The following is a 13,152-nucleotide window of genomic DNA, read 5'->3' as shown; positions in this document are numbered from 1 at the left end:
CACGCGCGTGCTGCCGGACGACAGCGCTGCGACGACGACGCTGGCGCCCGCAACGGACGACTATGACCTGGGGTCGCTCACGGCCAACACGTGCTACCGGGACCAGCCGGCGGGCGCAGGGTGCGAGCGGAACCAGGAGTGCGCGTCGATGCAGTGCTCGGGCGGGTTCTGCTGCGACGACAGCAAGTACTCGAGCGCGTGCACCAACTGCACGGCAGACGGCGGCGTGTGTGGCGGGTGCGAGTATGGGTACGAGCTGAACGAAGGGGCGTGCACGTTTCTGAACGTGAACGGCGCCGTGTGCGCGGCGGATACGGACTGCGCGACAGGGGTGTGCCGCGGTGGCAAGTGCTGCGGCCCAAAGGGGCGGTCCAAAGGGTGCCTGGCGTGCGACTTTGATGGCGAGTGCGCCACGTGCGACACGGGCTACATCAACATCCTCTCCGAGTGCTTCAAGGACACGTCCACCAATGGCGGCGGCAGCACGGATGGCAGCAGCAACAGCACCTACGCCAACTCCACCATCATTGCTGCGTCGGTTGCTGGTGGTGTTGCCTTTATCATGGTGTTGATGGTGGCCATTCGCTGCATCGTTGCAAAGCGCACCAACAGCGACGAGTGAGTGAGTGTGTGTGGGGGGGAGAGAAGTGTGCTTGTGTATTCGTGTGTGTTGTGTGTCGAAAGAGTGAGTGAGTTGTGTGAGTGTTGAGTTGTTGGGTGTGACAGTCGTCAAATCATGTGTCGCAAAACGCATCTTCCTCTTCTCACCCGTGTTCCACAACTAAGTGCCCGGTCGGATGCCTGCCTGATTGCTTCGTTTGCCTTTTTTTTTGTGTGCGATATGCGCTTTGTCCTGTTGCGTAAAATGTTGCTGACTCAGGTTCTGAGTCAGCGTCAGTGCGACCTGTCCGCTGTCAACCCCACAAATTTTGGTGTGAGTCACGTTGTTTGTTTCGCACGAGCAATGGCTTGAAATACGCATTGGTGGATATGTTGTTTACATTTCACCACGTTCACTGATTGGGTGTATTGCTCGGTCCGTGGGTGGTTGCATCGCAAAATCTCTCAGCACGAACCCACAAAGCAGTGCGAGAGAAAGAACAAAGGGAAACAAGCAAGCAAGGCAAACAAGGGGAACAGCTGGCCGTCGTTTCTCTCTGTTGCTTGCTTCTTTTTCGCCTAATTTTGTGTGTTGTCGTCGCTTTTCCCGTAACCATTTTCATTCCTTCCCTTCTCGAGAGCAAAACGCCAACAGCAGCAGTTGCAGACGAACAGCAAGCGCTCGCTTCCCCCCTCGCCTTCCCTTATCGCTGCTGTTCTTTTCACCTTGTCGTCAATTCCTCCCTTCCTCCCTTCCTCCCTTCCTCCCCTCCCTTCCTCCCTTCCTCACCACCACGGACAACGATGGCCTCCTTTGCTCCTCGCGCTGGCTCGCCAGCCATGTTTGAGCTGTTTGACGATGCCCAGATGATGTCCTCGTTTGGCGACCTGCTGGACCTCGCCAGCTTTGACCTCGACGTTGCCCTCCCCCCAACAACAAGCGCGCCGATGGCGACGCCAATCACAACAGACACCACCACCAGCAGCATCAGCAGCACTGACGTGTGTGTGCCGCACATGGACAGCATGGACCTTGCGCTCGACAGCCTCGCCTCGGTCGGCAGCACCGACGCCGACTTGGACAGCGCGCTTGACAGCTATTTTGCTGGTGAGGAGCCCGCCTACCCGCCGCTCTCCACGCTCAACTTGGAGTCGTTGGCAATCGTTGGTGGTGCACCAAGCTCGCCCGCGTCGTCGTCCACCATCAGCGGCATGCGCATCTCCACGCCCTGTTCTCCCGCCGAGTCGGCATACACGTCATCGTCGTCGTCGTCGTCGCCGCCGTCTGCAGCCGAGGCGTGGTCCACAATGGCCACCACTTGGTCCTTCCACGGCCAGGGCAACAGTGTTGGCGTCGAGGCTGAGGCAGCTTCAATGGCGCCTCCATCTCCGATGTTCGCGTCTGTGGCGTCGTCTCCACCAGCCTCGTCTGGCTACTCTTCGCCTGCGTCGTCGCCTGTGCGTCGCCAGTCCACACCGCCAGCATCGCCCGCGGCCGACAAGAACCAGAAGAAGAAGACCAAGACAAAGAAGCAGAACCGCCAGCAGCAGCAGCAGCAGCAGCAGCAGGGCATCGCCTGCACGCTGAGCGCTGCGGAGGAGCAGCTGAAGCAGTGGCTGTGCACGCACACCCGCGCCGGCGGCATCACCACGGAGAATGTGATGGACCTTGTTGCCCATGACGGCAACCGCATGGCGCCCGCCCGCAAGAAGGACCGCTCCAGCCCCAAGAACGCGTTCTTCTTCCGCCTCGCTGCGCTGGACGTTGACAAAATGACGTTCAAGGCCATCAAGAAGACGCTGGCCCGCCTTGACCGCCCGGACAGGAGCGCGCTTGTCGAGCTCTACGTGGACGAGCGCCGCAAGGTGCAGAACCAGCGCTCCCAGGCCAAGAAGCGCGAGCAGGAACGCATGGGCGTCAACACGCTCAAGACGAACAACATCAACCTGCGCCAGGCTGTCGCCGACGCCGACACGCAGCTCGCTGGCCTCCAGCTTCTGCTCACCTCTGTCCTCCGCGCCAACGGCCAGGTGCCACAACAGCAGCAACCGCAACCGCTTTGCTGCTGAAGGCACCACGCGTGTTTGTTTGTGCTTGCTTGCACAAGCAAAACACCCGAAACCCGCCCCCCGAGACTGATCGGATAACCGACGTCTCGATTTACCCCTTTTTTCTTTCACCCTTGAACGCTTGGTGTGAGCTGTTGTTGCTTTTGCAAGACACGGTTCCTCCACGCGCCTTTTTCCCCTTTGCTCTTTTTTCCTCGTGTGTCCTGTCATTGTTGTTGTTTGTGTTTGTCTGTGTTTTGTTTCCGTTGTGACGACGACCGTTCATGTCATTTAGCCCTTTTCTTTTTTCCTGCCTGCCCTTGCTTTGCCTTTTCTTTTTCTTTCTTTCTTTTTGTTGCCTGCGCCTTGCTCTGCTTTTCCTAACTGCGTTGCCTCCTTTTGCAGCTGCACTGTTTTTGGCAGTGAGATGACATGATGTGCTTGGTGGTTCTTGGCGCGCGCGCACGCACCCCCAAGACGCTTTGCGGCCCTTTATTTCGCTCGTGTGTTGTGGGTTTTTGATGCTCGGTGTTGTTTTTGTGTGGGGGTTCTTCTCTGATAGGTGCCCGTTTTTCTTTGGCGCACACTATTGCTCAAGGAGAAGTTTCCATCCACCCACGCAAACCGCGCAGTCCCCACTTGACAATCACTTGACATGCACACACTGCGTGCGCCCGCCATCCCCTCTTCATCCATCGTGTCTCTTGTCTGCCTTGTGTTGCTGTTGCTGCTGTTGTTGCTTTCAACGCGCCAGAATACATACATCACTTAAATTGAACCCCCCATGACATTGTCAAGTGTAAACGCTGAGGAATGGAAGTGTGGACGTGGGTTGAGGGGGGAAAGGAAGCACGAAACAACAAGTGAAGCAAGAGGGAATGCTGTGAGAACACCGCCACTGTTGTCCTCAAACACAGCTTGTCCACCATCATATCCGACACCCCAAGACATGCTGTTGCAACCTGCGGCCACGCCCCCGATCGCAACGCCACCCTTCAATTTTACTTTATTGTCTGAAAATTGGCCAATCAGAGGCAACCAAACGAAAACAATGACACCATCGGGTGACACGACCATTGTTTTGCCTTGTCGTGGTTTGGTGGCGAAGGAGGGCGGTGCGCGTTGTTGGTTTGCTGTTGTTGCAGACCGCCCAAACACATGCACGCACACACAAACACAAACAAAGCAGCCTCGCACACAATGGCACAACACCCGAAAGCAAGCAAGCAAGCAAGCAACCTGATGATGACGACCGCTGCTCTGCAGCTACTTACTTCCTGACACACAGAGCACCCACGCCACCACGCAACACGCACAACACACACCCTCAACAAGGTCCATTTTCCAAACAAGCTGCAAGGTCAGTTATTGTCTATGCGTGTGCGGCGTATGTGTGTGTGTGTGTGTGTTCGTGCCCGCAACTGTCAGCGTGAGTGCTATCCCCGCTCCCCACCTCACCCGCTCCCCACCTCATCGCACCCACACGCATGATTTTGATCACACGCACCCACTCCTCATCGTCGCTCACGTCATCAACCCAATTGCACACAGACCGTTATTCAGACCACCAGCACCCACAGCACTGCTTAGCTAGCTGGCAACCAAGCAAGCAAACCGACAGGAGGTTTCAAACGCTTCTTTAATTCCCCCTTGCGGCAAACGGCACATCATCTCAAACGCTTGGCACGAACCAACAACCCCACGAACAGCCACACACCATCAGCAACACACACACACACACACACACACACACGAAAGTCCGAGGTTTCATGACCGCTTTCCTCGCTCAAACCCGCGTGTCCATTGCTGATCGCCAGCTCCCATTCATCCCATCCCATCCATCTATCCGCACTGAGTGACCATTGTATCACTCGCTAGCTCGGCTTCTGACTCTCTCCTCTCGAAACCCATTCATCGCGCGTTTGTTCGCCCTTGCTTCATCCTTCATTCAGCCCTCGTCCCCGTCCCCCCCTCCTCGCTCTCTCTGTCTCTCTCTCTGCTCCATCCCTGTGCTCCCTCTGCTTGCACACACATACGCGCCCTCGATTCAGCGCACAACAGTGTTTGATTCGAGGTGCAACCCCATTCAGCAGCCCCCATTCATGCATTGATCCCTTCCATTCAAAGCAATCGGGCTCGCCAACCAATTCCCCCTCAACTCCAAGTTGCTTGCATTAGTCAATCGCCTTCCCCTCTATCCCCACTTCCTCCCCGCAAGTCTTGCCTTCCCCCCACCCTCAATTTCTCTCTCCTTCTCCACCCACGCTGTTGCATTTCTCCTCTGCCCTCATTCGCATCCTGCCCGAGTGTGGATTCCACCCGCGTCGCTACTCCCCGACAGTTCATTTTCTCGCCAAGGCAGCACACCCGCCCAACCACACCCCGAGTCCACAGCACCGCCCAGCCCCAATTCCACCGGCCCCCACGCACACACACAGAGGCAACTGAACGACCGCTCCTCCGCCGCCGTCATCTTTCATCCGTTGTCCGGACAGAGGAGTACGCACCTTCCATTCCGCCGCCGTGCACAACGCCTGCCATCGCACCCACCACCAACACCAGCAGCACCAGCAGCTCAACTCACGACGGCAGCACTGCTCTTCGTCTCATCGTGCACTCGTCAGTCATCCCTTCCGTTTGACACAGCGAGCTGCACCCGCCAACGACGCACATACACACATACACACACGCCCGCGCCTGGAACTGGCCCAAGCTCTCGCGGCTGCCCTCTTTCTGTTCCCCCCCCCCCCCACTTTTCCCTTGGGGCAGCCTGACTGACCGTGTGTCTTGTCTGGCTGACTGACTTGGCTGACCGGCCATCGGAGCACCAGCCAGCCCCAACCACCACAGATACAGTGTCACGGCTGCAACTTGCTTGCATGCATCGCCATGAAGATGCAGTCCCCTCCAGCAGCAACAGTGGCAGCACCCCCACAAACACAGCAGCAACAGCAGCAACACGAACAGTACCACCCCCACCAGCACACACACCAGGCGTCCGTGAACCCGCCTTCCTCCCTCCACCAAAGCACCAAGGACCTTCAGACCATGCTGACTGCCCACCCATCAACGCCGACATCAACCGTCGTCGCCTCGGCCGCGTCCACGCCGCCCCATAGCCCTTCCCCGCCAAGTGCAACCGGCCACGATGACACCGCCGCCACCCCAGCACCACGCGCCTCCCCCGATGCACACCACCAGCAACAACAACATCAACCGCAACACCAGCAACAACACCAACCGCAACACCAGCAACAACAGGAACAACAGGACCAGCAACAACAGGAACAACAGGACCAACGGCACGCGCCAGAACCGCGTCTGAGGCAGCGCGGCAGCAACGCCTCTGCTTCCTCGCCATCCCCAACACCTTCACCCTCTCCTGTCACACGCACATCCTCCTCAGCCACAACCCACACTCCAAACACCACGCCGCCAACTACAACAACAGCTGCTGCAACAGCTTCAGCAACTGCATCCAACGCCACGGCCGCCGCCAACAGCGCCAGTGGCGCGCGGTGTGTGTCCTCGTCAACCCCACCGCCGGCTGGGTTCGCGTCATCCCCAACAGTGGCAAGGGATCTGTACACCAAGTTTCCACCGCCCCCACAGCCTCCCCGCCGCCCTGCTGTGCACACCAGCGACGCCACCACATACGAGGCTGCAACAGCAACAACAACAGCAACAACAGCAACAACAACAACCGCAACTAGCACGGCAGCCCCTGCGTCCCTCTTTGCCACAACAACACCAACACACGCACATGACGGCGCGTCCCCGACGTCGTCAACAGGCTGCCCATCGTCGTCACAGCCCTCATCGCCACTGGCCACGGCAACCACCCCAACACCCATGCACACGGGCAACATCGCTGTGGCGTGCCGCCCCCAACCCGTACACCACCTCCACCACAACAACAACCACATCCAGCTGTCCTGTGCCCCGCACAAGCCCATGATGCTCCCACCTCCACCTCCTCCTCCACCACCTCCAGCCTCCACCGCCACTTCGTCCCCATCATCGTCGCCGCCAACCAAGCGCCGCCAGGGCTGGACCTCCGTGTACCAGACTTATGTCCCGCCAAGCACATGCACTAGCGTACCCACGATGGTGGCGCAGCTGCCGCTCCGCTTCTCCTTCAGCATCGCCAACAACACCACGGCCACCACTGCTGTGGTCCCGCTGCCTGACCACGGCCACAGCGGGCCAGACGATAGCAACGACAGCACTGACGGTGACCAGGACCACCACCACCACCACCACCACCACCACCATCAACCGTACAATGATCAACACCACCTCCTCCATCAACACCAGCATGACCACCACCACCACAGCAACAGTGATACCAGCATCACCACCAGCTACGTTCACCACAACCCGTTTGCATGGAACATCCACACCATCAACGGCAACAGCATGGACAACAACCCACACAAGCGCCCAAAAATTGGCGACTACTATGGCCACGGTCATGACCACGGTGACAGCAACGACAGCCACGCGCACCTCCAGCAGCAGCAACAGCTCACTGCCGGTGACACGCCGTCACCAGGCCCACCCCAGCAAGGGCCCTCGTACCACCACCACCACCAACAACAACAACAACAACACGCGTCACCACTGCATGCGCACTCCGGCTCCACCACAATCCCTTCCCCGCCCCATGGCGTGCACCGCGGTGACCACCCACACGCTGGTGCCTACCACCATCCACTCGAGTCACACCACCACCAACACCAACATCGCCATCACCATCAGCATGAGCACGACGCGTGCAGCAGCCCCACCACGCACGCCGCCGACCTGCTTGCCTCCACCAACCCGCCGTCCGCATCGGGCACGGCGTCGTACCCCTCGTCTGCCTCGTCGGGGTGCAGCTACCAGGGCCACGTGCACGGCATTGCAGCTGCACCCTCTGCTGGGTGGACGCCACCACACGTGCGGCACGGCAGCTCCCCGCTGTCGTCATCGTCGCCAGCGACAGGAACGCTAACAACAGGAAAAACGTCACGCACACAGGCAGCCTTGCCCATCCTCCCGCTCACGTCCACCACGCCCGGTGAGACGCGACACGACGAAGACAGCCGCCCACGTGACGCGGATGAGCGCGGCAGCGGCCGTGAGCGTGCAGCCGATTCGCATGGCAACAACGACGACCATAACGACAGCAGTAACAACAACAGTAACAGCGGTAGAAACGCCGCCACGAACGGCAACCGACGCGGGGGCCACGCGCACGGCGGCATGGCAACAGCACCCTCTGGCGCCGCAGACACAACACACGCATCCGCGATGATGGCAGCTGCTCGAGGAAGAGGCGGAGGCGGTGCGGGGATAGCACGACGGAGGCCAGCAACGCCGACGTACGCGTCAGCCACCGACTTCACCGCCCACTTGCAGTCGCTCTTGGAGACTGACATTGGTGGCACCGACGCCAACAACGGGGAGAGTGGGGAGCCCACGTCCACGCCAACAACGTCGGCACACGCCACAACCATGTCGCCGGGTATTGCTGGTGGCAGCGGCAGTCTTGGAAGGGGCCGCCATTACGGCAGTGCCAGCGGCCACGGCACGCTGCTGGACGCAACCACGCTCGACCCTAGCCTGCTTGAGCTCGACAACCCGTTTGATACTGTGTCGGGGGACACCGTGTCCATGCTCACGGGTGCACACGCCGCCTTGGACGAGCACACCTCGTTGCTCCGCGACCCATACACCCCGCGTGATGTCCGCAGCCCACGCCGCACCTCCTTGTCCTCTTCCTCCGCCACGCTGGCAGAGCTGCTGCACCACCAACACCACCAACACCACCAACACCACCAACACCAGCACGTGCCCGGTACCGCCGCGCACGCCGTGCCACTCATCCCATCGGATGCGTCGGCATCCACAGCAATGCCCGCCACCGCCTCTTCTCTCCGCACCGGACACCACCCGCTCCATCACACACAGCAGCAGTCACACTACCACCCCCAGCACCACCACCACCACCACCACCAGCATCGGCTTGGTGGCACACCGCCACCGCCACCATCGTCGCGTCTGCTTGCGTCTGATTGGCCTCTTTCTCTCTCTGGCCGCTCTCTCGCTGCGTCCTCCGCGCTGGTTGAGCCGGCGAACATGCACGGTCGCTTCTCGCCAGGACGACTCTCACCGCTGCCGCCCCCACCACCGCTGCTGCTTCCCTCGCAGTCGCAGCCCCCACCACCGTACCAGCAGCCTCCAGTTGGCGGCGGTCGTGGCCGTGGTCGTACCCGCAAGGCGCGCGCGCTCCCAGGCGCATCCCCGTCACCGCCCTCACCGGCATCGACTTCGACATCGGCACCATCATCAGCCCGGCGGCGACAGCAGAAGGGCACGCGACGCAGCGGTGCACGTCTCGGCAGGAAGAGCAACGGCAAGAGTGCCAGCGCCAAGACAGGCAGTGGCAACGGCAACGATGGCAACGAGGAGGGCCTCCCGCCGTATGTGAATGCGCCTAAGCGAAGGTCACGGCAGCCGCGCGACGATGGCCGGGATCGCCCGTACGTGTGCCCGCACCCGGGCTGCGGCAAGCGGTACATCAAGAGCTCCCACCTCAAGACGCACCTGCGCTCGCACTCTGGGGAGAGGCCGCACGCGTGCACGTTTGAGGGCTGCCACTGGGCGTTTTCGAGAGCAGACGAGCTCAAGCGACACATGCGCACACATACGGGAGCGCGCCCGTACAAGTGCAAGGTCTGCCAGCGGTGCTTCACACGCAGTGACCACCTCTGCGCACACATGAAGACACACGACCCAAACAAGCCCACACGCCGCCGCAAGAAGCAGGCGGCGGGCAAGGACAAGAAGAAGAAGTAGTGTGTATCTGTCTGTCTGTCTGTTTGTTTTGGTTTGTTGTTTGTTTGTTTGTTTGTGCTGTCGTTTCTTCCCCCCCCCCTCTCCCCCTCCATGCGTTGGTTTCCTATGCAACCCCCGACCCCGACCCCCAATTTCAGACCATGTATTGAGTGGCCGTAGTTGTTTTCTGTTTCTGCTTGCATGCACCCCGACCAAGGGTGTAACTTATCCCTTGTGCTGGGTGCTGTCAGTTTTCCCTGGGCACACTCGCACATACGTGGCTTGATGCGAATCGGTTTGACGTGTCCCCTGTTCTGTTGGCTTACTTGACCCTTGCCATATATCTCCTGTTTAACTGACTGACCTTCACATTGATATAAAGACAACAGAACCACCAATTACACTGCACACGCTGGTGTGACGCAGCAACAAACAAACCATCTGCGCATCAGAAGTACAGACAGCACTGCCCTGATGCACATTGAACCAAGAAGCACAAAAAACAAAACAAAGAAAAAACAAACCAAGGAGTGATGTGTAACATTACGTGATGGAGCTGACATCATGAACGTAAACAGCCTGCATACCTTGGGTTGATTGGATCGGGTGCACATCTGGCACGCAAGCATCGTGTACACATGCACTCACAAACACACACGACCACGCACTCGCTCAAAGATACACATACACGCACTGGCTCAAGCTTTCACAAAGCACACGCCTACCTATGCACTACCTACACCCTTGTCACTGCCACCATCTCTCACACACCTCTCCTGGGGCTCCTCCTCCAGTCCTCCCTTTACACATGTGCGTATGGCGGGGTGGCACTCAGCTCAATTCAGCTCAGCTCAGCTCACACGAGGTTGAGTGCGAGCACATCCCACAGGCCTTGGTTTGTGTTGGGCGCCATGCTGCCCTGCGTGGAGCCGCAGAGGACAATGCTGGTGGTGATGGTGCTGTTGTTGTCGTCGGCAACACGCGTGATCCCTGCACCCGTGTCAGAGTCGACGGTGCCCAGCTGCTTGCTCCACACCAGCGACCCCGTATCCCCTGCCAGTCTCAGCACGAACATGTCTGCCAGGCCCGCGTGCGTGTTGCCGAGCAACGCTCCATATGTTGAACCCGTGACAATGACGGAGCCGTCGCCATCGGCGATCGCCTCGTATGCCGTGTCGGCTGCTGCCGTGCCAAACTGCCTCGCCCACGACACTGTGCGCGCGCTGGCCGAGCTGTTGTTGGCCGGATCCTCCAGCCGCAGCACAAACACGTCAGATGTGCCTGCGTTGGCCACGCCCGTCTCCAGCGACCCGAACGTGTGGCCCGTGAGGAAGATTGCCTCGTGGTCGCCACTCATTGACACGCCATAGGCCACGTCTGTGCCACTGCTGCCATGCTGCCACGTCCACAGCACAGTGCCGTCTGCGCCGTCCAGTTTGGCCACAAACATGTCGCTGCCACCAGCAGAGGCCTGCCCCGCAAACGCGCCGTACGTGGAGCCAGCCACATACACGTCGCCAGTCGCCGGGTGCACGTACACGTCACGGCCATAGTCAAAGTCGGACGTGCCAAACTGCACCACCCACACCAGCGCGCCCTCGCTCGTCATCTTGGCGGCAAATGCGTCCATGCTGCCTGCGCTCGCCTGCCCAATGAAGGAGGCATCCGTGTAGCCAACGAACACGACGCTGCCATCGCTGCCCACGGCGACACCGCGCCCCAGCGCCTTGGCGCTGCTGGTGCTGCTGCCGCTGATGGGGATGGCGGGGAACTGCTTCTGCCACACGAGCACATGGCCAGTCGTCGTGACGTTGAACTTGTACAGGATGACAGCGCTCACGGATGTTGACGCGGCGCTGCTGCCGACCACATATGCGACGGCGTTGCCGCTGCCGTCGACAAAGGTTGCCACGTCTTGGAAGCCCTCGCTGTCTGCGCCGCCGTGTTGACTTGAGGCGACAAGCGCGCCGCTGCTGCTGTTGAGCTGGAGCACAAACGCATCCAGCGACCCGCCGTTGGCTGCGCCGGGCGTCGTGTCCACCACGCCGTATGTCTCGCCCACGAGGAACAGCATGCCACGTGGGAGGCTGGCGATGCCGCGCCCGTAGTCTGAGCTTGCGCTGCCGTACTGCCACACAATGTCCACCTCTGGTGCCGGAACCGTGGTTGCTGTTGTTGTTGTTGTTGTTGTTGTTGTTGTTGTTGTTGTTGTTGTTGTTGTTGTTGTTGTTGTTGTTGTTGTTGTTGTTGTTGTTGTTGTTGTTGTTGTTGTTGTTGTTGTTGTTGTTGTTGTTGTTGTTGTTGTTGTTGTTGTTGTTGTTGTTGTTGTTGTTGTTGTTGTTGTTGTTGTTGGTGTTGTTGTTGTTGTTGTTGTTGTGGCTGAGCTTGGAGTGAATGATGTTGCTCCTGATGACGCCACCATGGAAGTGGTTGCAGCTGTTGTTGTTGAGAATGATGTTGCTCCTGATGACGCCACCATGGAAGTGGTTGCAGCTGTTGTTGTTGAGAATGATGTTGCTCCTGATGATGCCACCATGGAAGTGGTTGCAGGTGTTGTTGTTGAGAATGATGTTGCTCCTGATGACGCCACCATGGAAGTGGTTGCAGCTGTTGTTGTTGAGAATGATGTTGCTCCTGATGACGCCACCATGGAAGTGGTTGCAGCTGTTGTTGTTGAGAATGATGTTGCTCCTGATGACGCCACCATGGAAGTGGTTGCTGTTGTTGTTGTGGTCACCACTGAGAAGGGCACGGTTGAGGATACTGCTGATGATGACGCCAGGATTGTTGTCGTGCTTGTGGTGGAAGTGCTTGAGGTTGACGTGGTTGACGGCGAGAAGGTTGCTGCTGTTGTTATGTTGGTGGCGTTGAAGGGCGTTATGGTTGTCGCCGTGTCGTTGTTGGAGGACCCTTGTGGGTTGGTGCCACCGTTATCGGATGAGCGAGTGTAGCCGAGGGCGGCACCGAGGGCGGCGGCCAGGATTGCCATGCCAACGACGGTGAACAGCACGGTCTTGAAGAGTTTGAGGGAGCGTGCCCCTTTCCTGACGACGACGATGCCGTCTGCCGTGGCGCCACCCTCTCCGCCACTCTTGCGCTTGCGACTTGGCGCGAGCGGTACACTTGCAGTGCTGGCGCTGTTGGCACTGCTGTCAACGTTAAACGACGAGGTTGCTGTGGTTTTCCTGGAGACAGCTTTGGTAGCGGTGTGGGCGCCGCCGCGTGGGCCATCAAGCACGGGCACCTCCCTCGTCGTGGTAGCGCTCAACTCCTGCGCAGTGCGGTGTACGGGTGAGGCGCCAAACGGGAGTGGAGGGAGCGGAGGGAGCGGTGGTGCTGCTGCGATGTTTCTTGGCGGTGGGAGTGCGGACAAGGGTGCAGTGCCAATGTCGTCACCGAGGGGATCTGTGGTTGACTCGTCGATTGTGGCGCCGGGCAGCGACCTCAAAGGCCCCAGCGCTGGCAAGCGTGCTGGCAGTGGGTGTGGCACGCGCCGCAGCGGTGCCAACTCGCTGACTGGGCCAGCGCCAGAGGCATCCTGCCAAGGAGTTGCCATGTGTGTGTGTCTGTGTGTGTCTGTGTGTGTGTGTGTGTGTGTGTGTGTCTGTGTGTGTCTGTGGTGGGAACTGAGGCGAGGGAAGAAGTGTCAAACAAAGAAAGAGGAGCTTCAAAAGCAAGGAA

General features: G+C 59.3%; 4 protein-coding genes across 4 annotated transcripts in view; 3 read left to right on the top strand and 1 right to left on the bottom strand.

The window, feature by feature from the left end:
- The window catches only part of PTSG_06630 (uncharacterized protein), a 2,431-nt gene extending 1,444 nt beyond the window's left edge, over positions 1-987 (top strand). Inside the window, exon 2 of the mRNA XM_004991960.1 lies at positions 1-987. This exon is cut by the window's left edge and continues 718 nt beyond it. Within this exon, the coding sequence (XP_004992017.1) occupies positions 1-622 (622 nt within the window). The 3' untranslated portion in view covers positions 623-987.
- Positions 988-1,228: 241 nt separating this feature from the next.
- PTSG_06629 (uncharacterized protein) lies at positions 1,229-3,434 on the top strand. Its single transcript, XM_004991959.1, has one exon. The coding sequence runs from the start codon at positions 1,405-1,407 to the stop codon at positions 2,668-2,670; it is 1,266 nt and encodes a 421-aa protein (XP_004992016.1). The 5' UTR covers positions 1,229-1,404; the 3' UTR covers positions 2,671-3,434.
- A 305-nt stretch (positions 3,435-3,739) lies between these two features.
- PTSG_06628 (wilms tumor suppressor protein) lies at positions 3,740-9,492 on the top strand (the record flags this gene model as incomplete). Its single annotated transcript, XM_004991958.1, has 3 exons — positions 3,740-4,009; positions 4,201-8,379; positions 8,845-9,492. The coding sequence occupies exons 2-3, from the start codon at positions 5,539-5,541 to the stop codon at positions 9,490-9,492; spliced, it is 3,489 nt and encodes a 1,162-aa protein (XP_004992015.1). The 5' UTR covers positions 3,740-4,009; positions 4,201-5,538.
- Positions 9,493-10,327: 835 nt separating this feature from the next.
- PTSG_06627 (uncharacterized protein) lies at positions 10,328-13,050 on the bottom strand (the record flags this gene model as incomplete). Its single annotated transcript, XM_004991957.1, has 3 exons — positions 11,891-13,050; positions 11,618-11,850; positions 10,328-11,591 (listed from the first exon to the last, which is right to left on the bottom strand). The coding sequence occupies exons 1-3, from the start codon at positions 13,025-13,027 to the stop codon at positions 10,328-10,330; spliced, it is 2,634 nt and encodes an 877-aa protein (XP_004992014.1). The 5' UTR covers positions 13,028-13,050.
- Positions 13,051-13,152: the final 102 nt, after the last annotated feature.

This window comes from Salpingoeca rosetta (genome assembly GCF_000188695.1).
Source record: "Salpingoeca rosetta unplaced genomic scaffold supercont1.18, whole genome shotgun sequence".
Classification (NCBI taxonomy): Eukaryota; class Choanoflagellata; order Craspedida; family Salpingoecidae; genus Salpingoeca; species Salpingoeca rosetta.
This window is presented reverse-complemented; position numbering and strand designations above follow the sequence as displayed.